This window comes from Pseudochaenichthys georgianus, chromosome 10 (genome assembly GCF_902827115.2).
Source record: "Pseudochaenichthys georgianus chromosome 10, fPseGeo1.2, whole genome shotgun sequence".
In the NCBI taxonomy this organism is placed as follows: Eukaryota; Metazoa; Chordata; class Actinopteri; order Perciformes; family Channichthyidae; genus Pseudochaenichthys; species Pseudochaenichthys georgianus.
In genome coordinates, this window is record NC_047512.1 from 15,294,105 (window position 1) to 15,320,977 (window position 26,873).

Below are 26,873 nucleotides of genomic sequence, written 5' to 3' on the forward strand. Positions count from 1 at the left end.
CAACTTTATGAAACAGTGCACATGGTCTCACTTAGCCATTTGAAGCTAATCTGCATTGTTAGGTCATGTTGCTCAAGACACAACACTACATGTTCCCTAAATGTCCTGACACACTGTCACAAGCATCGCAGCAATCTTAAGGCCTCTGCAGACAACAGATACAGATACAAAACATTAAGAAGGATAGCTTGCTCTGCCATAAATGGAAAATGTTTCCATTAAGAAGAGTGCAAGGCTGGGTATGGCATACCACCAGTCACTCAACTTGTGTAGTGCATAGAGTGTAAATGTATAGTCATTTAACAAAAAATACAGAAAAACATGTCATTATCTGTTTAACACTACTGGTATTAAGCCAAGCAATTAGTTAGATTTTATGTGCCAAGGTTTTGAGATATTTGTTTCTTTCAGATTTCAACTTCATCCAAATAAAACAAGATGCATTTCAGTTATGGTAATTATCATGAAGAACTCAAAAGCAAAATAGCCTGGGTAACATATCAACCTCACTGTGAGCAACTTTCATTTGAAAAACGGTGCTCTATGCAGAAGAATCAGACCCTGTGGAAACAGTTGACTGTATTTAGAAGTTAAACTTCATGGCTAGAGACCACTAGCATTGATTGATGAACTGTTTCTTTGTAATTCTTATGAATTGACTCTGACACTTGTTGTGAAACCGAAAGACAGGTGATTAATCTTGTTTCTTAGGATAAGAGTCAGAATGGACCAGTAATAGTAAGGTGGACGCTCACGAGGTGCAGGCTGTAGATGCCACTGATAGATATGGCATGCACTGTCTGTGTGGACTGAGATAGTCTCTGCAGGCCAGCCTCACTGCAGGGTCTACAGCGTAGCTGGAATCACAAGTGTGTGCAAGAAGGGACATCACAATGGCCACAGGTGCGTAACAGGAAATGGTGTACCCTTTTAAAACTGGGAACAAACTGCGCATTGTAAAATCTCGCTGTTAGACTAATTTAGTCCCAATGACATATTTTTAAGAGTTTGCATTGTTCTGCACCAAACAGGACTACCTCTCACAGTGGGCACACCTTATCTTGTCACAACGTGTAGGAGATTCGAAGAGACATCTTTCACACGCCGGTTGGAACTCAAATTATTAAACGCAGCCACGATAAATTCAATCACACTAGACTTTTTTTACACGCCAAAATCTAAATTTGCTGTGCTTATACACGTTGACTGTCCAAACATCTGATTGTGTATGCCTTCTGTTTTCACATTCTTACAACGGAGTTTAGCTTAGTTGGATGGAAACACATAATTACATACAGTAGTTACCAGTTAAAAGTTAAGACCTCTTTGTCTATGTCTCTCTACGGATCAGTAAAACTTTCAAGCTCTCTATGTCTCTCTTGCCTTTATTTTTAAGGTGAGTTAAATTACCTTTAAATGTTGGTATCACTGACTTCATTTCCGCTCTTGGTAGCAACGCCATTTCAAAGCCGAGCATCATCCTACCTGGGCCAATTCCTGGTAAGAAGAATACAGAGAGCCATGAGTGCGAGCAGGAAAGGTTAAATAAAGGTGCTACATTAAATGATGTTTACATTTGTTAGAGTTACCCTCCGAAACATGTGTGAAACTTACGGTTTAACAAATGTGTTGTTCTTCCTCATAAATCATGTGCTTATTGACCTGCTAAACGTTTCGTTTGCTGTGTTTCTCGGGGCATTAGTGCCACATGTAAATCAGTGGAATAGTATGAAACCACTGGCAGCGATTTGGACTGCGCACATACTTACTCTTGCAGATGCACTAGACAAACTTGAAGAAATAGGGACACATTCATAAAAAAACAGCTCCGTGGCACCAGAGGTCAAAGACTCCTCTGGGAACCTTTAACATCCTGATAAGTTGATTGGCAGCTGAGGAAGGAGACGCGCCAACAATCTTAGCAAGGAAGCATTACAAAAGTTATATAAGGAATTATGTTAAGAAGCACTGAATCTAATCTTACTTTTTTTTTTTTTTTTAATAGAAAGCTCTACAGGACACCTACGTGGCCATTGGAGGAGTTTCTTTAGCAGGGCAGGATAGGCAACCAGATGTCCTAGCATAAATTGAACATTTAGTTTAAATACGCAATTGTAAGAATTAGGTGAAGCTGGACCCTGGCAACGGCGACTTGAATATCACATTTTTGTCATGTTTATCACACCACGTGGACATTGATTTAATGAAATGGAGTCATAAATAACTATCTTGAGACTGCTTCAACTGAAGTAGTGGCTATGTTTCTATTAACAAGCCTAGGTTATGTGAACACTTCACACACAATTATGAACTAATTGTACACATTTAAAAATTGTAAAAAGTGAAATGATCTATAATTTAATTGATAGAAAATGAAACAGCAACAACATTGTAATCAAATAATAATTTGAGGTAATTAATATCAACCTGCAATGCCAGTTCTCCAATGTACTTGCTACTTTTAATATTGTTTTTGAATACAATATATTTAGGTTTGGTCTGTTGGACGGACAAAATAAGATATTTAAAGATGTCTCATTGTGATGAGCATATTTTACTATTGGTTTCAAATGTTGAAGACCAAATGATGAACTTTTCAAGCCAGGAATATAAAAGATAGATGGACAACTACTGCAGAAGAAATTATTTTCAATCCCAATAATGACTTGGATAATAATATTCTTTTCTTTCTAGTATCACCTGCACATATCGCATCTCAGTTAAATTCAGAGCTATCTCATCATTGAATTTTGATCCTGTCCAAATATGAATCTGTGTTCTCTATTAATTCTGGCCTGCTGTGTTGGAGCCAGGATCAGTGAGAATAAAAGCCCTGGCTGTCTCTCAAGGTGTGCCATTGTGCCCCTCATGATAAACAGATGCAGCTGTCACCCCCACCTTTTACCATCGCAGCCTTACTGCCCTCTCTTCCTGGCTCCTATGGGGAAGATGGAGTGGCTAAAAATGGAAGGACAATGCAGAAAGAATGCAATTTTAGGAGGGGAAGTAGAAGTTTAGAAATTGTAGGACAGAATAGGCTATCACCAATTTCAGACCCACATTATTAACAGCCTGAACACCAGAGCAGCTGTTAGCAGGAGAATTGTCACTGAGGCTGATCAATTCAATTTTGTGCAGAAACAAAGGCAGCAACACGATGTAACTGACAAAGGTAACTCTGTAACTCTGGGAAAAAGCATATGCATAGAGGACAGCAGATTGAAAAGGAAAATCTGTATGAGAAGATGGTGATGCAGGTCTTGAAACAATCACCACTTTATTTATTTTTTCCAGTTGATAGCACTCAATCTGCCTGGCTAATGACCTTGCACTAAAAAAAATGGCTCAAGTGGCTGGGGCACTAAATGAAAAACAATTTCATGTTGATCAGTTGCTCAACTTTGGAAATGTGTTAAATATATAGCCAGGCTACTACGTTTTGTTCATGTTTGTACTCTAGACAGTCTTACTATTTGACAAACACAGTGATGTATACATTTTAAACCTTTGAGATGGGTTATTCATCATTTTAAAATATAACCTTAAACAAAACACAAATAGCCTCTTTGGTTATTTAAATGCAGTTAGTGTAGGCTATGGGCCTGTTTATTTTCAAATTTGAGTGTCATAAACAACAATGTCTTACCCTGAAGGTACATTGTGTGGGCTCGCACTGTCAGATAGCGTCATCTGTCTTTTTGATAAAACATTTGCAGAACGTAACCAAAGCTTGTACGATGCATCAGACAGTGTCATGCATCATGGAAATCGACATGTCACCCCCTAGTTTGTAATTACACGCACTTCGTCGTTCCTGCGTGGATAAGCCAAGGCAGCTTTTTAAACTACAACGCAAATCCTTTTGCCTCAATATGTCTGCTCCAGTGCATGCAGGCGGCAGGCTGAAGACACGGACAAATGCGATCGACTTCCTGTGGCTCGGTTGCTTGATGTTAGCTATCGTGTCGGCCACATAAGCAAAACGTCCCAAGAGGGCTCCACTCGCGGAACACCATGCGCTGTGGGGTGACGCTAGCTGACAGATTTATTTCGCGAAACTGCATTTCCGAAGAAGAGAGCTTGTGGAAGGTGCAATACATGTCAGCAGACTAGACCTAAATGTAAATATATAAATGTATCTGCAAATAAACATGGGGAGTCGGTTCCATAGTGTAGTGGTTATCACGTCTGCTTTACACGCAGAAGGTCCTGGGTTCGAGCCCCAGTGGAACCATGATCTTTTCTGTCCCGATAATCCTTTAATAAGCAATTTAATGATCACTGTCCATTAGAATTGAATTAAATGACGATTAAGAATTAATTGGACAACATTATAAACTGTATCGGAAACTCACTTCCCCAGGTAGATCTGTAGAATATGATGCAAAACAACAGCTCAGCCATAAACTCTACCTTCACAAAGCTTCAACACATTTCTCGTTTTTCAGAGCAAATGATTTATGGTTTTTGCTATTTTCTTAATAGAAACAACTTAACAGTAAGTGTATCTCTTTCTATTTGTTTTCAATGTCATTATATCTCTACACTTAGGAAATATATAATCTTGGCTAACTCGTGCAAAAAAGGCACAATGAAATGAAAAATTATATTGATAATGTCAGTTGTGATTAACACTGTCAAAGAATAATTTATTTAATATATGTTTATTATTTAGGTTGCAGTTTTGCAATTATGTTGAAGTGGACTGCTTTAGGTTTGGAAATTGTAAACACAAAATAGAGTAATTTTTCAATCATAAACACAAACATTCTCTGCTTCTCAGATGTGAAGTTATAAATTAGGACTGCATGTGTTAAAGTGAAATCTGCCAACTTAAGCTGCTGTTTGCTCTCTCCATGCCACTGGTGTTTCTACAGTTTACATTAAGAACTGGATTAATGGGATCCGTAACATTTTAAGTTGTCACACTTAAATATCAACCTATCAAGTAGCCTGTCCTGCACATACGAAATCCATATTTGAATATCACTGTATCACTGAAAGAACGAGATCGCGGATACAAGCGGCCGAGATGGGTTTTCTCCGCAGGGTGGCTGGTGTCTCCCTTAGGGATAAGGTGAGAAGTTCAATCATCCGGGAGGGACTCGGAGTTGAACCGCTCCTCCTTCGCGTTGAAAGGAGCCAGTTGAAGTGGTTCGGGCACCTAGTAAGGATGCCACCTGGGCGCCTCCCTATGGGAGGTGTTCCAGGCACGTCCAGCTGGGAAGAGACCAAGGGGTAGACCTAGGACCAGGTGGAGGGATTATATCTCTTCGCTGGCCTGGGAGCGCCTTGGGATCCCCCAGTCAGAGCTGGTTGATGTCGCCTGGGAAAGGAAAGTTTGGGGCTCTCTGCTGGAACTGCTACCCCCGCGACCCGACCACGGATAAGCGGGAGAAGATGGATGGATGGATGTATCAAATATGTTAGTACTGTATATGAACTTTAAGATTCTTCAACCATAGTCATAGTATTCAAATCTTATTTCATATATCTTTTTTTTTTCATACTACCAAAGTTTGAAAATTGTTTTCATGACCCAAGGCCTTCAGTACCCACCAACTTTCATAACAAATAAATCAGATAAAGCCAAATAACTAAACACTGCAGAAGAGACAATTACATTCAAGATCAGAGCCCAAAACCCAAAGCCGAACATCATAGCAAATCCACACTGATGTCTGCTGTTTACATGTAAAGAATGCAGTTTGCAAAAGGGGATTAAGACGAAAAAGACTAAATTCTAATTAAAGATATTGGAAAATGCTGATAGTATCATTTGTCGAGATACTGGCACATCTCTAGGAATCAATTAATGAGTTTTTGGATGTAAAGACAGAAGAGCAATTTTGTCACCAAAAACTCAATGTCCAGAGTGTTTTATTAGACATTTATGTTGGCAGGGTGTGCCTCTGGAATATTAGACGATGATGATTCAATATTCCTGAAACTATTATATACAATACATTATAATACAATTTTAAAATGAATACATAAATCTCTCAATGAATTTGTCTCCTGCCATAATGGTCCTATTTTCTTTCATATGTTAAAGCAGTAGTAGTAAGGCAAGGCAAGGCAAGTTTATTTATATAGCACTTTTCAACACAAGGCAATTCAAAGTGCTTTACAAAAAATGAAAGACATTAAGAAAATGGCATTTAAAATCAGTCATTAAAAAGAAAAGCTAATGAAGTAGTAGTAGTAGAACCTTTATTTATCCAGGAAAATCAATTAAGAACAGGAGGCAAAAGGCTGAGGGGATGGGGTTTGGGAGGGAAAAAAATAAAAAGACAGACTCCGGGCACTACAGAACCCAGGAGACAACACAAACACATAGAGCAAATATGACAGGCATAGCAGTTAAACATATAACAACTCTAAAACAATATTGCTGTGGTTCAATCAGTCATTGAAATCAGCATCAGGCAAAGCAGCTACATGTGTGTACCAGGGTGTCTATAATAGTGACATTGAAGGTGCGGGGGGAGACAAAGGTTTTCATTTTCAACGTTTTTTGAATGACATTCCAGCTATCTGCTGCTGCAAATTGAAAGGCGGAGCGGCCAAAGGATGTATGGGCTTTGGGGATCTTTAGCAGGATGCTTGTAGCTGACCGGGTGTTGTGCGTCGGGGGTGGGCGGAGTTGCAGTAATTGTGTGAGGTAGAAGGGGGTGAGGCCTAGGAGTGTTTTGTAAACAAACATCAGCCAGTGGATGTTGCGCCTGGTCCCAAGAGAGGGCCAGTTAGCCAGAGAGTACAGGTCACAGTGGTGTGTCCTGTAGGGGGCATTGGTGGCGAAGCAGATGGCGGAGTGATACAGAACGTCTAAATGATCGAGAGCTCCTTTACACGCCGAGCGGTAGATGGTATCGCCGTAGTCGAACAGAGGAAGGACAGTCATCTGGACCAGAGAGAGTTTAGCAGATGAAGTGAATGAGGAGTGATTCCTATATAGAAAGCTGAGTCTAGCTTTAACCTTGGTCTGAATTTTGGAGAGATGTTCTGAGAATGACAGATTACTGTCAGTCCAACATCCAAGGTAGGTTAAAGGAATGGTCCACTCATTAGATAATTAATCAAAACTTCAGTATTTAGTGAAACGTTATGTTTAAACCATACCCTGAAGAAATCAGCGATATTCCCCGGTAAATAATGATTTTATAGCTCTTTTTTATCAAGACCTGTATATTCCGTCTGGCCGCCGCCATGTTTGCCATTTTCAGTAGTCACGTGATGGTCGTGACGTCATCCATGCGTTCACTTTGTCAACACACGGAAACATGGTGGAGTATTTCAGTTCGGACTCGTCAGCAGAGGAACAAGTTTTGACCAATGTGAAGAGATTGGATGGGGGAATTCAGCCATACATATCAGTATGACAATACGACACCCTCTGTCCTAAGACCCTCACATCGTACAAGGAAAAACTTCCGAAGAAAACCCACAGTTTAAAGGGAACATGGGAGAAACCTCAGGGAGAGCAACAGAGGAGGGATCCCTTTCCCAGGACGGACAGACGTGCAATAGATGCCGTGTGTAAATTGAAAAGATAATACATTTGCAACATACGTAGTCCAAATGTTTGGAAATGCATGTGTGTATAATGGGAAGATGATATAAGATACTATATGTATGCATGTAGTACCACCCTTGCTAGCGATTCCCTCTCTAGTTTAGCATACTCAGCTTCGTTGTCCCTGGCCATAGAATCACGATTTTATGGGGCCGGAAAAACTGGGGGGAAATACACACTAGCCGGTACTACGCTATATGGAAAGGCCACCAAAAACTGTCCTGGCCTGGACGTTAAAACGGGGCTAGCCGCTGCAATGGAAATGCGCTATAACATACCTTATTCTTACTCCGAGCACTACTTCTGCTCCTCCGTCGCTTCACACTTGCAGAGGGCGATTTCTCTACTGGCCGAACTGGTGTCCTGGTCGGTGATGACACCAGAAAGACCGATGGTACTGCATCTCCATTGAGTAATGGTTGTTCTTTAAATCCCATGTTATGTTTGATCATACTCTCAGAGTAGTCGTCCGGAAATGTAAAATGTTCGCTGCATGAGCCTGTAAATCTCTCGGTTCGGGCCGGCCACATTTCGCTAGCCACTGCCTCCGAATGTACTTCTTATGCTTACCTTTTGGCAACAGATGGAACCGAGCATTCCGTGGATTGTTCCTATCCGAATTATGGCAATATTTCGCGATACAGTGAGGCATATTTGAATAGAGAAACTACAGTAAATAACATGGAGATCAACGTGTCTTCGAAAACCAAACGCATGGATTACGTCACGTCCGGGAAATGGCGGCGCCCACAGTGTTGATGTTATTTCGGTATATAATCAGTTTAAAATCACTGATAATGTCATCGAATTAAAAATAAAAAAAGAGAGACTGGCAGAGACTGGTCTGTTTTATCGGATGATTATTTTTAAAAAATGAGGGTCATGAGCATACCATTCCTTTAAAGACACCTCTTATATGCAGCCAAATTAGCCACATAAAATGTAGAGGTTACATGGGCTTTCTTAGGTTATTGCTTTGAGCAAATAGAGCCTGTTACCTCAGCGGGCCACTAAAAAAAGCTTGTGTTATTTTTCTCTGAATATTTTATAGGGAGATACTGTATATTAAGCAGATTACTTTAAGTTAAACAGAGGTGGAAGAAGTACTCAGATCGTGCAAAAGCATAACTACAAGAGTGTAGGAATACTCTGTTACAAGTCCTGGGCCTGGATTCAAAATGTGACTCAAGTAAATCAAAATATACTTAAAGTCCCAAAAGTAAAAGTACTCATTATAAATATTGGCCAACTTCAGAATAATAAATAGTATATGTTAAGAATAAAGATTATAATTATTGATGTATTAATATCACAGCTGGTAAAGATGGAACTAATTACTTTATTTACTCCTGGTAGCTTGTGTATTTTAATCGAGTGTTTTTTAGTATTGATCATACATATATGTGATTAATGTATCCATACCTGCGTAGTAACTTAAGGTATTAAAGGAATTGTAGTGGGGTAGAAGTCGAAAGTAGCAAAACATGTTCTGTACCAGGACATTTACTCGAGTCCTAGTAAAGGACTTGAGTAAATGTTCTTCGTTACTTTACTTTGGGAGTGAACCAGTATTTATGTCTTGCAGAGCACAAAGTAAAGATTTAACAACTTTTTTCTATTACATTTTAGCATTTACATTGTATAAACCATATTCTCAATGTATGAATAAAGTAGGTAATTATACATTCAAATGAAAACAGGTTGTGTGATTGATTATGCAGGTGCAACAGCCATCATATCTCATATTTTACAACAGGTTTACATTGTTTAGTAGACCAATTTCCTCAAGACAGTGTGTGAATAACCAGTAAATAAGTTAACTTTTTGTTTATATACATGTCAGGGTTCATACACTTTTTCACCAATGATTTTCAATTACTTTACCATGGCTTCTCCATGACCTTTACCTAATTTTCCATGACCAAAAAAATTACTGTTTCTCAGCGGTACCACTGAAAATTGTTTATTTTAACATGGAACAGGAAAATAAGGTCTGCATATGAAACAGTGACCAAATCGAATGACCAAAGTCTTTTTTAAGTATTGATCATATTTGATTAATGTATCCATACCTGCGTACTAGTAACTTAAGGTATTAAAGGAATTGTAGTGGGGTAGAAGTCGAAAGTAGCAAAACATGTTCTGTACTAGGACATTTACTCGAGTCCTAGTAAAGGACTTGAGTAAATGTTGGATGGATGGATGGAACAGGAAAATAAGGTCTGCATATGAAACATGTTGTGCCTATCTAAAACAAATCAAATAGGCTTACTACACGCTAAAGCAACTACAATCTCTCACCAGCAAAATATCTCGTCAGTATGCCATTTTACGTTTCATTACTATACGATAGCTACAGTACGTATATTATCATTATAGTATTACTATTTTCGACTATTTCGGATAAAATATAAATTATATTTGATGCAACTTTAGTTACATTTCCATGACTTTTCCAAAACTTTGGGGAAAATATTGTTTTCCATAACTTTTCCAGGGCATGGAATTAGCATTTTGAATGTCCATGACTTTTCCAGGTTTTGAATGACCGTAAGAACCCTGACATGTTTACCCCTCTCCCATCACTGCAGAGCCACACGTGTTTATATTATCATGCTTTGCAGGATTCAAATGTTAACATTACCAACACTTTGATACATTTAACTATCTTGCTGTTCCCAACACTAATTCACTTTACTCACCTAATATTCTGTCGTCGAAAAGTGGATTCTCGGGGGGAAATGTAAATCCATGTTTTCACTTTTAGCCGAGGAATTATCAGCATTTCATATTCTGAGTGGTGGGTGGCTGTGCAATCAATAAGTTAATACAATAAAATAAATGTACCCCGGACAACAGCGCCATCTGTTACACCTACCAATAGCTGCTAAGTGCTGCTAAGTGTTTTACACTTAAATAAATATTGTAAATACAAATGATATATTAAATAAGAAAAACGCTGCCAGCGGATAGTTTAATCTATCAAAATGTTAGAAAAGGGTCGCACTGTTCCTTTTATATTCCCCTTTTTCTTTTCCCACACAAACGGATATTGGCTCCATGTTATTTCTCGGTGTCACATGAATTTGTGTCCCCAAAATGGCGACATTAGCTGCTGCTGCTGCGGCTGCGGCTGCTGCGGCTGCTATCGCCGCTAATAGAGACCCAGCTGTTGACCGTTCATTACGATCAGTATTTGGTAAGTCTGCGACAGTTACTTTCAGCTATATTCCCGTTTGTTTCTGAAGCAGTGTTCTAATGGATAATGAATGAGAGCTAGCTAAACATGGCCGGCTAATGTTGCTGTTAGCATGGCAACGAGGGAACTGACTTAACTTTAGGTAGGCTACATAAAGAGAAAACAAATCTTCAAAACTAAAAAGCAGAGGTGCGAAGAAGTAGTCCAATGTTCTGCTTTAGTGAAATTAAAATATCAGAGAGAAGGAATATTCTGTAACAAGTAAAAGTCCTGTATTCAAAATCTTGGTCAAGTCAAAGCTCAAGCATTAGCGTCAACATATACTTAAAGTACCAAAAGTAAAAGCACTCGTTATGCAGAATGGCCCATATCCACATGACATATTATATGATTTGATTATAATTATTGATGCATTAATATGTTTATCAATGCTGGTAAAGGTGGACCTAATTTGAATTACTATATTTACTGTTGGTAACTTGTAAACTAAATCCAGTAACCAACGTTTTCTTTATGTTTTGTATCATTAATCCCAATATGCAAAGTAATTTAAGGTATTAAATAAATGTAGTGGAGTAAAGTACAATATTTACCTCTGAATTGTAGTAGTTTAGAAGTACAAAGTAGCAGAAAATGGAGATCCGAGATACTCATGTAAAGTATCTCAAAATTGTAGTACATGAGTAAATCTACTTAGTTTCTTTACACAACTGCTAAAAAGTGAATTTGTTTTAATGTAATGCTTCTCGTTTATTTATTATTTCAGTGGGGAACATTCCGTATGAGGCTACAGAGGAACAGCTGAAAGACATATTTTCTGAAGTGGGACTTGTTGTCAGCTTCAGGTGAGTGAAAGAGGTTTCTTCAACACAAACCTGTGTTTTCAGGCATGTGTGTTTCCTCATGTAAACATGTGGCATTGCAAGTCATTGGTAAGGGCTATCATTGGAGTTAAAGTTGCTTAAAGAGCCTGTGACACCATCCCAACAACTGTTGTGCAATGAAATATTGGGCTACTAGTAATCTCGAACCGTCAGTTTAAAAAAGAAAAAGCGATACCGTTTCGTTAAATATCAATAATTTCGAACATCGCGGGGAAATTCCTTGACTCATTTTGAAGTTTTGGGGGAAGCCGGAAGTGACGTCAATGCGGGAACGCTTCGAGAGCCAAACACGGACAAAGTGTGTTGTGTCATGCGTAGAAATGGTGAATTACTGAGTTTAGGCACGTTAATAACGTTTTAATGAAGTTGACTACAGTATATTCATATGTGTCAGTGCTTTCATGTCAATTCGGCGACATAAACATAAATGATCGTGGTGAAGATGATGATTACATTAGGATTAAAAATCGGGAGTGAGAGCTGCTGAATTTCCTCCCGTCGGATGTGATATAAAAACAAATCGATTATTTTTGTGGTTATAAACTCAAGTGGATTAGTGCTTTCATGTCAATTCGGCGAACATATGATACATTAAATGATGAGTGAGGATGATGATTAAAAATCGTTTGTTTGAGCCGGTCTGCATTTCCTGATGAGAAAACAAACCGATGCTTTTTGTAGTTGTAGTACACCAACATGGATTAAACGTGTGGTTTTTTACCACAATGTTGGGAAATTAATGGATCAAATGCACGGATTATTATTATTATTATTCCCACTCCGATCGGGACACTAGGTCCACCGTTTCCCCGCAGCGAGGCTCCCCCCGTTGACAGTTTACGTGGGCTGGGTGCAGTGGCGGACTGGCCACGGGACGAATCCCGATGGGCCGGTACCGAAGTGGGCCGGTCGGATAAGTAACTAGCACATCCCCCATAGGCGGCGCGTGAGGCTCAGGTTTGAGAAGGCTAAATAACTTCTTTTACCTGACGCTGCCCGCCTCCGGCGTCTATAGAAAAGAGATCCACTCAGTGTGCGGAGTTTAAATCTCTCAAGTCATATTACAGGATAAAGGAAATACAGTTTAAACTGCCGTATGCAGAGAAGACGCCGACGTGTCGCACTTATCATTCGTATTACATCATCAATCAGATCATCGATCATATAATATCATAATATATCATATTTCCTTATCTGAGTCAGCTTCTCCAGCCTCATCTGGCCGTGCAACACTCACAGTGTCACAGACTGGATGCAGAAGTATTATTTAACACATTATGTTGACGAAACACTCGAGACAAATGTAATTAAAGTCAGATCCACTCGTGTCTTAGACGTGAACGCGCTCTCAGCTGGAGAGAGAAACCCTGGCTTGATTTACCGAGTTGATAACCAGCGTCGTAGGACCGCTTAGCGAGATCTCGTTTGTTAGTTTGTTGTTAGTTTGTTTGTTACTCAAACATATCCAGGGTCTGTTGAACTGGCTTCGTAGTACAGGGCACAGGTGGCGAGCAGCGCTAATGTCAAAGACACAGACATTATACATTATATTTGTATTTTACCAGGATGCAGTGACACAAATATTTACATATTTACATTTACTATCTACAGCACCCTGACATCTCCCACTCCCCCCGTTGACAATTTACTAGCGTTATCGAAGTGGGCCGGTCGAGAGTCCCGGGATGATTTGTAGTCCCAGTCCACCACTGGCTACATGACCATATGATCGCCCATATTGACGCACCTCATTCCTAAACTTCTAACAGATACAACATAAACCGATCCTTCAGCCTCATATGAGCTCTCAGACACGTTCAACATTAACCTGTCATCGCTGTCTGAGCTTGCTGCTGTGTGCGCCGTCGTGCGTTTACATCTGACTGTATATATATAAAGCTTTACATGCAGATGCTGGGATTCTAAACGGTGCAGCTGGAGCGCTGTGCCCGCAATGACGTCACCCATCATTTGGCGGGACTTGAAGAATCCGCGAGAAGATCCAGAAAATTGTCAACATTGAAGGCAGATTAATGGTTATCAAAGTACAAATATCCAAAATCAGTTCAGTAACGGTTTTCAAGGGGACAATATGTACTCAAATTGATGGGTTTGGATGATGGGGGGAAAACCGTGTCACAGGCTCTTTAAAGCTACACATTTTTACTCACACACATGGTTACACCTACTCTCCTCTTTTAAATACTCTTCTTTCCCAATTTTCTAATGATCGGCTATGTAAACTATCACACAATTCAATTCAATCTATAACACACATGAATGCCCCCTTGTTTGCCCTGGCTTCAAAAAAGGAAAACTCTTGAAACAAAAACCCCTTTTAACATGGAATATAAGTTGCAAGGGGACATAATGATATGCGTTTTCTTGCTCTCAGGTTGGTATATGACAGGGAGACAGGAAAGCCAAAGGGATATGGCTTCTGTGAATACCAAGACCAGGAGACGGCCCTCAGTGCCATGCGGAACCTGAACGGGAGGGAGTTCAGTGGTCGGGCTCTGAGGGTTGACAACGCAGCCAGTGAAAAAAACAAGGAAGAGCTGAAAAGTAAGATTACATATTGTTTGGGCAATATTTAAAAATGAGTATGTTGATTTAAGATTTAATTCAAAGTCGTTCACGCGAAGTCATTGCAGGTTTGGGAACTGGAGCCCCAATTATCGAGTCTCCTTATGGAGACACCATCCAGCCACAGGAAGCCCCGGAGTCCATCAGCAGAGCTGTGGCCAGTCTGCCCCCCGAACAGATGTTTGAACTTATGAAACAGATGAAGGTATGCTGCCTTGTTTTTTTCCCCCAAAGTATTCCAGCTCTTTCTTGTATGGGGCTGGTTTGTTAACATTTCCAATGTCAAAACAAATTATAAAACAATGATATTGAACAACTGAATGTTTAAATGGTATTCTAATTAGTGCTGTCAAAATTATCGCGTTAACGGCGGTAATTAATTTTTTTAATTAATTGCGTTAAAATATTTAACGCATGTGCAGAATGGCCCGCCCCATACGTGCCACCAGTGGCAGCGCCAGGGTAGGCTACACCCATACCAAGAAATGGCTTAGCCCCACCATGAAAAATGATGTTAAAGTAAAATAAAGTCTGCCAACTCGCGCGGAGTAAACTGCACAGACAGCAGTTAGTAAGATTGATTTCAGTAGCCACGGTTTTGAAAACTTTTGTCACGTAGTGATCGTCTTCTCAATAGAACATCTTTGATAACGGCGTGGTGTTGTTGCAGGAAGTCCCGACGGATAATACTCTTGCTGTAGTACAGGGCAGAGCCATATAATAGTAATAATATGGCTCTGGTACAGGGGTGCACATAACTGGTACGCAGGTTATGTGCGTAATCTGAAATGCGTACCGTCACTTGTGTCACAAAGCGCATTTGCGTACCGACGTACTTGTGAAGCTTTTCCAGAAGGCAGTTAGATCACCGGACGACAGAGTTGGTCTCCGTGAGCACAGACAGGGCTGCTGTTAACGTCGGTCTGTACAACGGAACTGTGCCAAAACTACGCCAACCGGCTGCGGAGGGAGACTCCCCCCCCCCCCCTCACCGGAGAACTGCGCTAAAACAGCTGATCACAACGTTCACACTCTGTGGTCACGAAGTACTCCACTAGCCCCCCCCCCCCCCCCCTCTGTCGACTTTCCTGAAGTACTCCCCCGTTGATAGAAATCAACACGTAATGAATTAAGACCCCACGGTTTGATGATTGATAGGTGTGTGGGTTGTCTTTCATTTTGACACGCAGAACAATGTTATAATAAACATAGATACTGTATGTTAAAGGATATATCCGCCTTCTTTCATTTATTTTTCCATTCCTACAACAATATACATAAATAAATGGCATATTTTGGACATAGTTCGAATGGTGATTAATCATGATTAATTAATTTTTAAGCTGTGATTAATCTGATTAAAAATTGTAATCGTTTGACAGCCCTAATTCTAATATATCGAAGACAATTTAAATGAACTAGAAAACCTATAATTAGGAATATAATATATTGAAAGTATTTGATATTGGAGATTCATGTTACCAAACTGTGTATTTAATAGGGATGGGTATCGTTTGAAATGTATCGATTCCGATTCCGGTTCTGCTTATCAATTCCGGTTCATATCGATTCCCCGTTTCGATTCCAAAATTGTAAAAGAAAGAGGTCAAACGTTTAGATAACAAAAATATCTTTATTCTTTTAAGCTTTAACTGACATTTTTACAAATAAAAAATATACATGCAATACAAATGCTTTATTTTAACTGAGCTATGCCTGTGGCCAGCTATTAACTTGCCACAGGCATAGCACTGTGCCTTGTCTTTTTCTTTTTTTAGTGTAGTGGAGCCTCCCTTTTTAAGCGTTTATCACGACTCATCTTTGGTGTTATGAAGTGACTGAGCTCGTGAACTGTCTACTGGAGGGCGGGGGGAGCTTCGCTGCGTGGCAACTGTGGACCTCTGTCACCTGTCAGCGCAACTTACATGATGCCGTTTAAAAAAATGAAGGGCGGTGCCGGCCGTCAGCAAACCGAGCCGGCTGTCAACGGCCCGCTGACAACCGGCCATTCTGTGATTCTCCAGAACACACAGATGGCCAGTCCGCCCCTGGTTACCCTGTATTCCACTGGGTCACCGCGGCGCAGATGGACCCGGTGGAATACCGTGTTTATAAACCGTTAAGCAGAACCAAAATTGTGTATTTTTTTATGGGTACCCGGTACCCGGCACCCGGCATTTTGTTATCGGTTGAAAAAAAGATGGTAACAAAGGTTTCCTCAGTTGGAATCCCCTCAGGATTCCCTCATTATCAGAGGCTGTGCTGTAGAGGCCGTCTCTCAGCTCTGTGGAGAAGCCTTATCTTTGCACATCTGGCAGTGTGCTTCATTAGGCTAAAACAACATCACACTGCAGACATTTCCCCCTTCAACTGGAAACGTTTTTGTTGCACCAAAGCTTGTGTCAGTTGCTCCATATGCTGAGCAGGGTGTGGGTGTTCAGGCTCCGGTCTTGATGGCACAGATCTCGTTGCACGTCTTTGTTTAATGTTTTTTGCTGATGCAGCCACTTCGGTTGACATGTATCTGAATCCTAAGTGGTTAGTAAGAACTACAGGGGGTTGTCTAACCTGGGAGGAAGAAAATAACATATTCCCTTTTATGTCTGCTGAATTGGGATTTTTCACAGTCTACAGATCCCATTTCAAGGTTCTGTTTTGTGATTTCTCTCTCCAGCTGTGTGTGCAGAACAGTCCCCAGGAGGCGAGGAACATGCTGCTGCAGAACCCTCAGCTGGCCTACGCCTTGCTGCAGGCCCAAGTGGTGATGAGGATCGTTGACCCTGAGATAGCCTTGGTGAGTGGAGACTACAATGAGAAGGAAGAGATTAGCCAAATCCTGCATCATCTTAGTGTTTGAAGCGAGGTTCTAGTCTGCGATTTTGAACCACTGCATATGTGAGAGTTGCTCCCAATGCTGACATGCTTTTCCATATTCTCCACATTTAGAAAATGCTCCATCGTCAGACACCAGTCCAGCCGCTCATTCCCAGCGGGCAGGGGGGTGGAGCGCCGCCCCTCAACCCCCCCTCTGCTCCACCCAACATGCAAGTGCCTCAGCCGCAGCAGCCTGTGGTGAGTACAACGGTCTTTCACTTTCTAAACTATTGGTCGCAACAAATAAATAATCTGGTTTTGGAAAATGCTTTTTAACCGTTATATTTCAAGGTTTGACATGTGCTTGAATTTGAATATCATTTGAAAATGCTTTATTTTCAGTTATATTGTCACTCGTTTTTTTTAACAACTTTTGTTTGTCTCCTGGCCCTTTAACACCAGTGGCTATAACCAGATCTAGCTTAGATTTTAAATAATCAGTTAATATAAAACAGCTAGTAAAAAAAACAAACAAGGTGACAATATACTGTGATTGTTGTAGGCTTTAAGTGTTCTTCTAATCTTTATTTTTTACATTTGCATTTACAGTAACAATTTCTGATGAAATAATAAAGGCTTAAGGGTCTCGAAATGTTTGGTTTGGATATATAATACAGAATTGTATTATATCCTCACCCCTGTTTCATGACTCATACACATATGATTCATCCTGTACAGAATAATTTAAGATTCATATTTAGCTTAAATGACTTGTTTCTAATTTATTTTCATTTTGTCACATGATCAGCCTGGAATGCATGTCAACGGAGCCCCTCAGATGATGCAGCCCCCCAACATGGGTGTTGTTCCTGGCCAAATGCCAGGACCCGGACCCGGACCTGGACCGGGACCAGGACCAGCTCAAGGACCGGGAGCAGTCGGACCTCCAGGTAATCATCCAACTGAAATGATGAAAAGTATCATTGTACCTTCATGCAGCAGTGCGAGCAAGCTGCCCATTCATCGCACTGGTAGCCTACAAAGCTACAAGTCGTACATTTATATCAGTAAATTGATATCATTCTAATGCAATGATTTAAGCTTTTCTTCCAAGTCGATTGAGTCGTCACATGTGTAATATTTCCCAAAACATGTATTTATGTTAAATCTTTGCACATGTCATGGCTCACTGGGATCACTAGGTGTCATCAGAGCCTTCTTAGTAGTGGAGTTGCTTTATTCATAAGATTATAATCAGCTTAACCTTCTCCTCTGTAAATGTAAATGTTTGGTATCACTTGTCTCCATCTGTTGATCCTGCATTCAACATATCATTAGTCATTTAAAGTTCCATCCTCACCTCTGGGTTTGCATTAGGGCTGTGCAATTAATCGTATTTTAATCGCGATTATGGCTTGCGACGATTATGAAAACAGCATAATTGACAAAATACGATTATTTTGCTGGGTGCGCTTTCGCCCCTCCCTAAAAGCCCACTCGGCCACGTGGGAGTGACATGTGTTGTGAGTGTTCAGCGCGAGCGAAGATGTCAGAGCAAGAGCAGCAACTCGTTAAAAAGAAGGGTAAAACTATTTCCACTATTTGCAAGTACTTTGCCATTACATTTCACATCGCTAAAGATATGTGCCCAGTTAGCACTGTTAGCAACCAGGGCTTTAAGCAACTTGTCAACACGTTGGACAAGCGTTACGCGATGCCGTCTCGGTATTATTTCAGCAGGTCTGCGCTGCCTACACTATATAACAAATGCCGTGGGGAAGTTGAGAGAGATGTGGCTTCAGCTGACTACTTTGCTACCACAACGGACCTATGGTCTAGCCCAGGGGTGCCCAACCAGTCGATCGCGAGATGTGTCTAAAAATATAACAACAATATTCTGTTTTATCGTTAATGTCCTGTAACATAATCTTCCTGTGCCAGAATAATGCACTTGAACGCATCAAAGCTTTGTGATTGGCCGGCGTCACCCCATGTGTCGGGGCGTGGCTGAGGGTCTTCAGTACAGGTGGCTTGTCACCTGCCTGCGCTCATCTCTGAAACCAGACCATGTAAACAGGCTGGTGTTTCTTGCAACAAATCTTTAAGAGATGACATGAGCAGCCCTACCAGCATTTGCCATGGTGGCCTAACATTTTTTATTTGGTCTTAAATTGTAGTTCAACATTTATTTCCTGTTACTTCTGGACCATGACGGTTGGCCAGCCTTCAACGTTTAACTGAGTGGAATATGTTGAATATGTTTTACCAAAATGTTGGCTATATGTTAAGGAGTTTTCAGTAGGTTGTGACAGTGCACTGCATCATATTTGGTTTAATTTATTTTGGTCTAATTTATTTGTATTTATCATATTAATGATATATGTTTAGTATGGTTTTGGAAGTGCGCTCCAACATATTTGTTGATCTTGTTTATTGGTAAAATATTATTTGTTTTAAAGTTCAATAAATGGTCAATGAATAATCGTCAAAATAATCGTGATATCAATTATTGACCCAAATAATCGTGATTATGATTTTTGCCATAATCGCACAGTCCTAGTTTGCATACCACATTGCCATATTCACGCGTCTACATGCTCTTAAAGTTTGCTTTGCTCTCTTGAGTCTTGTGTCTCCTGTTCTTTCACTTTAATGCTGGCTCAGGAAACCTTCAGCATTCTCCCACAGGATCGTCTGGGCATGCTGCTATCGAGCGGCCTCAAGGTATCACTGTGCTGCTCGGTTCAGTCAGGTCAGAGCGCTGTCATTGAGAGGACGGTACACTGCACTGCTGGGGTTCAGAGTTAGACTGCATGTCCATTCTGAATCAAATATGAACGCATATTAAAGCCGTTGTTAAGCCTTGTCATAGCATTATCATAACTAATGCAGAATGTGCCTTCTCATGGCGGTGCATGTGAACAGATACAGGTTTGCCAGGGTTAAAACATTTGTATGCAAATGTTTGGAATGCATGGTTGATTAAGTGTTAAAGTAGAGCCAACAATGTTTTTCATATTTTAAGAATGTATTATTGTCCATGGCCTTTAAGTTCAAGCACCAATGCTGACAGGTGGGTGGAGGTTTAATGAGTTTGTTGTTATAGCTTTGTTGGTGTTCATGGCAGTCATCAGTTGTATCATTTCATTAGTAGAATTAAAGGAACAGTTTGACTCTGTTCAGGAATGATGAGTTTACCTTCAAAGGCCCCTTCCACACAGCGGTGTGTGTTGAAGCTTGCTGGCGGGGGGTGGGGGCTGAAACTCGACCAACAACCAATCACATGAATCTCCCGCCCCGGACACACAAGCACGCGGTTTGATTGGCTAGAGCTTGTACTGGCATATGATTCGATTGGCTGACGCTTCCGCCAAAGCTGCAAAAGTTGAACATGGCTCAACTTTTGCAGCGAGCAACGCTTTTGAAGCTACGCTTTGCTCCCACAATACAGTTCGGCAAAGCGTGACGTCACCCCATTCAAAGTGAATGGGCAGAAGCGTTGAAGCTTCAACGCACGCCGCTGTGTGGACGGGCCGTTATTGTGCCCTTGTTTGTGTTTATTTAATTTCTTGCCATTTCTCCACACAACAGTTCCACTGACAGCAGCAGCTCACACGTCCTATACCATTTCTATTTCTTTTAGCTGCTACATCAAGAAGAATCTTTTTTTTTTTAGCTGAAATGTAACTACAATCTCTTTCTAGTAGAGCTCAGCTGACTGGAGATTAGACGTGTGTTTTAGTCACCTTCACAAACATCGTGCCCTATTTTTAACTCTGGAGAGCCTTGTTGTATTGTGTAGTCATTCATGCTATTTACGTAGCTGAATTCTGACACACCCGTCTCCTCTCTGCATGCCTCCTGTTGTGATGTTCCCTTGGCCAACACACACCAGAGTTACAGGACACAAGTAGGGAAATATTCTCAAGTGAGGACTTGTGTATTGGTGTGGGAAAAAACATTTTGAATGTGTTTTCAGACGTGTTGAACCTATAATAACCATCCTGATATAATTGTTTTCATTCATTCTTTGTGTTCCTGATGACTCTCCTTTATACCTCTGTGTGTTGTGACATCTCAGTGTGATGTGTCCCTCCCTCACACGGCTCTGCTTGTTTCCTCAGATATCTAAACTGAGCCAACACCTTTTTATAGTCGTGTGTGCTTTCCCTTGCCTGGAATTTCCACCTTTTCCTAATAGATTTGTCATGTGACATTTCCTGGTTGGTGAATATTAAGTAATGTATGCCTTGTCTCCCGTTAGGACCCGGTGGTATCCCCCCCAGAGGGCTGCTGGGAGATGGTCCTAATGACCCCAGAGGAGGAACTCTGCTGTCCGTCACTGGCGAGGTCATCGAGCCCGGGTAAGACGTTCACACACATCACAAAGGCTAGTGGAAATAAGTTATGACAACTCTTTATGTATTTGTGTTCTATTTAATGGCTCTCTGTTTTGTATTCAGCCGGCCTTACATGGCAGCCCCCCCACCCCACCAAGCCCCACCTGTACACATGGCAGGAGCCCCACCTGTACACATGGCAGGAGGACCCCCCCCGGATATGAGAGGCCCTCCAATGGACATGAGAGGCCCACCCATGGGTGAACCACGCAACATGATGGGCGACCCCAGAGGTCCCCCGATGATGGAGCAACGCGGACCCCCGATGGAAACCAGAGGTAGCTGCTCTGATGAGGCTTCATGTTTTTACAACCTATGATGACCGAACTCTTTGTTAGTCACACTAGTTGTAACGGAGTCAACTTTATTTACGAAGCGCCTTTTAGTACAAGAGTTTCAAGAAGCTGTACAATGCAAACATTTGTAAGAAAGGTCAAAGAAAAAACAGGAAATAACAATATTTATAAAACAAAACACAAATTCTTGTCTCAGCTGGCAGAAGGACCGAGTGCCACTTAACCAAACAGGAGTCCTTTGTCCAAGCAAAATGTTTTCTACAGGATTGAAAATGGTTTCATATGATGGAACACTTTTTTCTTGCTATTGTGTTACGCTTGTATTTAATTCAATACCTCTTTCATTCATTTGTTTGAGGTCATCAATGTTCCTAGAAGCCAACAAAAATGGTCGAACTACAAACATATCTTTTAAAGTGTTTTATGTTTGTAAACTTTCTTTTCACCTCGGAATAATTTCATAAGAAGGAAAGAAAATTTCGCTCAAAGTTCAGCGAGATGTGAACCTTAAGGTTTTTTGTTTTCCCCTGCAGGCCGTGACCCGAGGGCGATGGACACTCGAGGTCCGGTGGCGGCTCAGAGGGTTCCCATGGCGACAGGAATGCCGGGCCCCGCTCCTCATAGCATGGCTCCGAACGCTCCTCCACCTGCAAGACCGGTAACTGCATCTTTTCAAATAAAGTCTATACATTTCACAATGAGTTAGGATCGCCTTCTTTCAATTGTTTTATGCAAAAACTAAAAGGAAAAGGCAGTTTTTAGCAGCATAAATATGGAGATTTCTTATACTGTTTTATAACCTATAGGATTGAATATCTTTGGATTTAGGTCTGACGAAACAAGACATCTGAAGAAATCACCTTTTAACTATTATATATTTATACTATTTTCTGGCATTATATAGATCAAACTATTGATCAATAATTGTGAATTGTGAATTTGACTTAAGGTTAGATATGAGTATGAAATCAGTGCTATCTGTGTTGGATAATCATTACCTGCTGTTTTCCGTACGTTTGTGCTGCAGGGTCCTGGAAACTCTGGTCCTCCGTCGGGAGGGGGCTTCAGTCCAGGCCAGAGCCAGGTCTCCACACAGGACCAGGAGAAGGTGGGTTCTCGCTGTCAGCAGCTTGATGAAGGGCTCCTCTGCCAAATGTCTTATCTTGCATTCTCATTCAGAGTTGTTCTATCACTGAGGAGGGAATGTAAACAAGCAGCAATTGGGACTTAACCAATGGCTTCCCAATATGAAGTGATAGTCATGTTTGGCCCATTTTGAGGACACTAGAGCTCATGTATAACTCCGAAATGGCATTATTTGTCCCTCTAGGCTGCCCTCATCATGCAGGTGCTGCAGCTGACCCCAGAACAGATCGCCATGCTGCCCCCGGAGCAGCGGCAGAGCATCCTGATCCTCAAAGAGCAGATTCAGAAGACTGCAGGGGGGGGGCCTTAACAGGCTCATGGAGAAAAATACAAAAGGGTTCAGGTAGGCCAAGATTAGGTTTCTCAGTTCTTGCACATTCCTCACTAACTTTGAAGAAGGCTTGTATTGTCACTCTGCAAATCTGTGATTTGAGACCTTTTTCTGATTTCATTTTTATTATAGGATTCCCAAACTGCTCGACCCTGAAGACGTCTCACCTTAGTTTGGACTTTTGTATAGTGTTTTTTAAATCATATTGTCTGTATGAAGAGTCCGGTTACACATTTGAGTGGATGATGAATGCTGAACAGAGACTGGAGTGTCATGTTTCATCCCAAAGCCAGCTGTTAGTCTTGATGTTTTGTCAATAAAACCAACAAAAAATACATGGTTTCATTTATTTAAAACGAGTCGGAATATCCAAGGAGAGGGTTGGGTAGCAAATCGTGAAAAATAATCTTCCACTTTGTTAGAAAATGATTAACCCGGATGATACGTGACAGGAAGACTTCCTCCTGTCACTGACAAGGAAATCAGGTGAAGTTGACACGTCTTTCCTTCCAAGAATAGTTTTTTTTTTTTTTTTTTAAAGCTTTTGATCAGGGTCATGAACACAGCGTGATATTTACAGGGAATTTAATTGTTGGCTAAAATATACAATTAAGAAATGCTGATTAGTGCTTAAAACAAATCAGTGGCGAGCCGTGACTTTTATACCCTCTGACCCCCCCTTCCCTCGAAAAAAAAGAATAGATATTACGTCTCAACGTATACTTCAGCGGAATATCAAAACAGTGGTCCGGGGTGCAAACCGCATCAATGACTGCGACCCTCTACCACACAAAACAACACCATTTATATAAACACCTATCATGACAGGGCACCCACCATAGATATATATAAACACTAGATGACTCACCCGCGCTGCTGGCCAATGGAGACCAACGTTGCCACTTGGCCGCCATCTTGCTACAGGGAGTTCTCTCATTCATAACATTATGGTTTACTATTTAAATAACCATAGCTTGCTCAATTTTCAACCAATTTTTATATACATCAAAGATGTAGTTATGATACTGCATACTTATAATCATGGACTTTCATATGAAAATAACATTAATCAGATAAAGCAATAGCTATACACACACACACACAAAGTATTTATATTAAATATTTGCCGGTGTATATATTTCCATTTATTTTATTATATTGTTAATATTTAAAATCAATTATAAAATTAAAATACATTTATATTTTATATAGAAAAATCGGTCTCATGTTACCACTCTGTAAGCCAAGAGTTGTTAATTTAGCAAAGCCTTAGCTTTAAGAACAGGGACACAACTAATGACAATAGCATATGTTGGTATATTATTTAGATATGCACACCTTTATCAGAAGAACCAAACAAACATAAAATGTGCTCACAGACAGGCCAGTTCTGTCTAATTTATCACAATTATTTTTGACATGAGATCTTCATATAGACTGCAGACAGACTGTGGTGATAAGAGCATCCGTAGGCTGCACACAAGTCCGGCATAGTCAGGTACTTCTGTAAACACAAAGCCAGCAAATTCCTGTATCATAATGCAATATGTTTTTAACAAGCCAAACCACTTGGAAGAAATCATGTGTAACTTAAGTTGTGTTGAAAAGAAAGAGCAGTTCTGCCTCTCCCACTGGTGTAAAGTTGCTGGGTCAACTTTGTAATACTAGGTCTCACTGACAGCCTCTTGTTATTAGCCAGCTAATAAATACAACCACATACACAAAGAAAAGCTGCAATTTCAACATGTCCAAGCATCCTGTATCATAGCCATGCTAATCATGTTTATAATAAACCAAACCGTTTGTAAATCAGTCAAGATTTCAGTGAGTTAAGAGTATTTTTGTGCAGATCACTCACCTTACAACAGCTACCATAACGCGAATCAGAGTAACTGTTAACTGTAGCAAGATGGCGGCCAGTCAGCTACGCTGGAAAATCGAGAGACAGCAAGCGCATTTCGTGGCATCTGCAGGCAGTGGCAAGTCCTTCCGGCATATGCCACAGAGGCCGCTACTCTGTGGTAGCTGTGGCAAGTCCTTCCGGCATATGCCACAGAGGCCGCTACTCTGTGGTAGCTGTGGCAAGTCTTTCCGGCATATGCCACAGATGCCACAACTTGCCGAGGCATCTGCCGCTGCTCAACGGGAGTTGCCACAAGATGCCAGAGTAAGAGAAGGTGTACTGTAGCTGCCACTCGCCTTCCGTGGCAAACGCTGCTATTTAAACCCGTATTTATCGTGTAAAATGTCGCTGTTTAGGCATGACTTTATCGAACTGATCTGTACACAGGACTGATGTGCGATCTCTGTTTTTCAAAAAGAGTATACATTATCATTTCTATTCAATTTTACTTGGAGCATGGTTTGCTAAAATAAACAAACTACTATATTTATGATGAAATATTGGAAATTGAGGGTTGCAACGCCCTTGGCAATTGTCGCTTCTTGAGGGGAGTTTCCACTGCTTGCTACGATAAACCAGGTGTAGCCTATCACTAGTAAAGACAAATAATTAACAAATAAATATCTGTATGACACAGCAACGTGTACACTGGTGTTATTAGACTTGGCTACAGACTTAGGGCAGCTGTAACTGATTGCAGTTGCCACTGCTAGTGAGATGCTAAGGTTTACTTTATAAATTAGCCAAAGGACTTATATTTGCCCCATGCCTTCAGCAGCAGCAGGCCATTCACTTTGATGTTATCCCGTTATGAAATGTCATCATTTCGACAATAAAGAAATGCTATAAACGTTATCTTGCACGTTTTATCGAACCATCTCCGTTTCTAACTTTCAATATATTTAAAAAGAGATCTCTCTCTCATCTGCGTGCGGGGCGGGGCCTCACAGACATGCTGCTGCGCTGTGCACACTCTTATTATACATCCATGTGTGCACACAGTTCTGCCGGTAATGAATATTAGGATACATTTTGTGAGGAAAATTTTCCACCAATAATTCCAATAAGTATTCCAAAATGTATTCACTTCAGGTTTACGAAAGTAACTGTATTCGGATTAGTTGTTTATCAAATGTAACGCGAGCTGAATACAGTTACGCTACTTGTTTTTTGTATTCTGATTACGTAACGCCGTTACATGTATTCCGTTACAACCCAACCCTGTGTACAGATCATCAGTCCTGTGTACAGATCAGTTCGATAAAGTCATGCCTAAACAGCGACATTTTACACGATAAATACGGGTTTAAATAGCAGCATTTGCCACGGAAGGCGAGTGGCAGCTACAGTAAACCTTCTCTTACTCTGGCATCTTGTGGCAACTCCCGTTGAGCAGCGGCAGATGTCTCGGCAAGTTGTGGCATCTGTGGCAAATGCCGGAAGTACTTGCCACAGCTACCACAGAGTAGCGGCCTCTGTGGCATATGCCGGAAGTACTTGCCACAGCTACCACAGAGTAGCCGCCTCTGTGGCATATGCCGGAAGTACTTGCCACAGCTACCACAGAGTAGCGGCCTCTGTGGCATATGCCGGAAGGACTTGCCACTGCCTGCAGATGCCACGAAATGAGCCAGGCCCTACTGGGAAAATCTCCCATGAGCCATCTAGTGTTTATATATATCTATGGCACCCACAGCCAAGTAGCAATTACAAATGAATTAAGTCGGCACGGCGGCCC

At 41.0% G+C, this 26,873-nt stretch overlaps 1 protein-coding gene and 1 non-coding gene across 2 annotated transcripts; both read left to right on the top strand.

Moving 5' to 3' along the window:
• The first annotated feature begins 4,161 nt into the window (after positions 1-4,161).
• trnav-uac (transfer RNA valine (anticodon UAC)) lies at positions 4,162-4,234 on the top strand. Its single transcript has one exon. It is a non-coding gene; the product is annotated as a tRNA-Val (tRNA).
• A 6,410-nt stretch (positions 4,235-10,644) lies between these two features.
• Positions 10,645-23,567, top strand: cstf2 (cleavage stimulation factor, 3' pre-RNA, subunit 2). The gene is made up of 13 exons (XM_034093656.1): positions 10,645-10,775; positions 11,542-11,620; positions 14,055-14,224; positions 14,305-14,450; positions 16,920-17,039; positions 17,192-17,317; positions 17,868-18,009; positions 21,324-21,423; positions 21,523-21,737; positions 22,289-22,413; positions 22,783-22,863; positions 23,086-23,244; positions 23,365-23,567. Exons 1-12 carry the CDS (start codon positions 10,676-10,678, stop codon positions 23,209-23,211), a joined length of 1,530 nt encoding a protein of 509 aa, XP_033949547.1. The 5' UTR covers positions 10,645-10,675; the 3' UTR covers positions 23,212-23,244; positions 23,365-23,567.
• Positions 23,568-26,873: the final 3,306 nt, after the last annotated feature.

Excerpts from the sequence above, each read along its gene's own strand:
- cstf2 (XM_034093656.1), top strand. The coding sequence starts at position 10,676 with ATGGCGACATTAGCTGCTGCTGCTGCGGCTGCGGCTGCTGCGGCTGCT. Across the intron at positions 11,621-14,054 it reads GGACTTGTTGTCAGCTTCAG|GTTGGTATATGACAGGGAGA; the intron begins GTGAGTGAAAGA and ends TCTTGCTCTCAG. Across the intron at positions 14,451-16,919 it reads AACTTATGAAACAGATGAAG|CTGTGTGTGCAGAACAGTCC; the intron begins GTATGCTGCCTT and ends TTCTCTCTCCAG.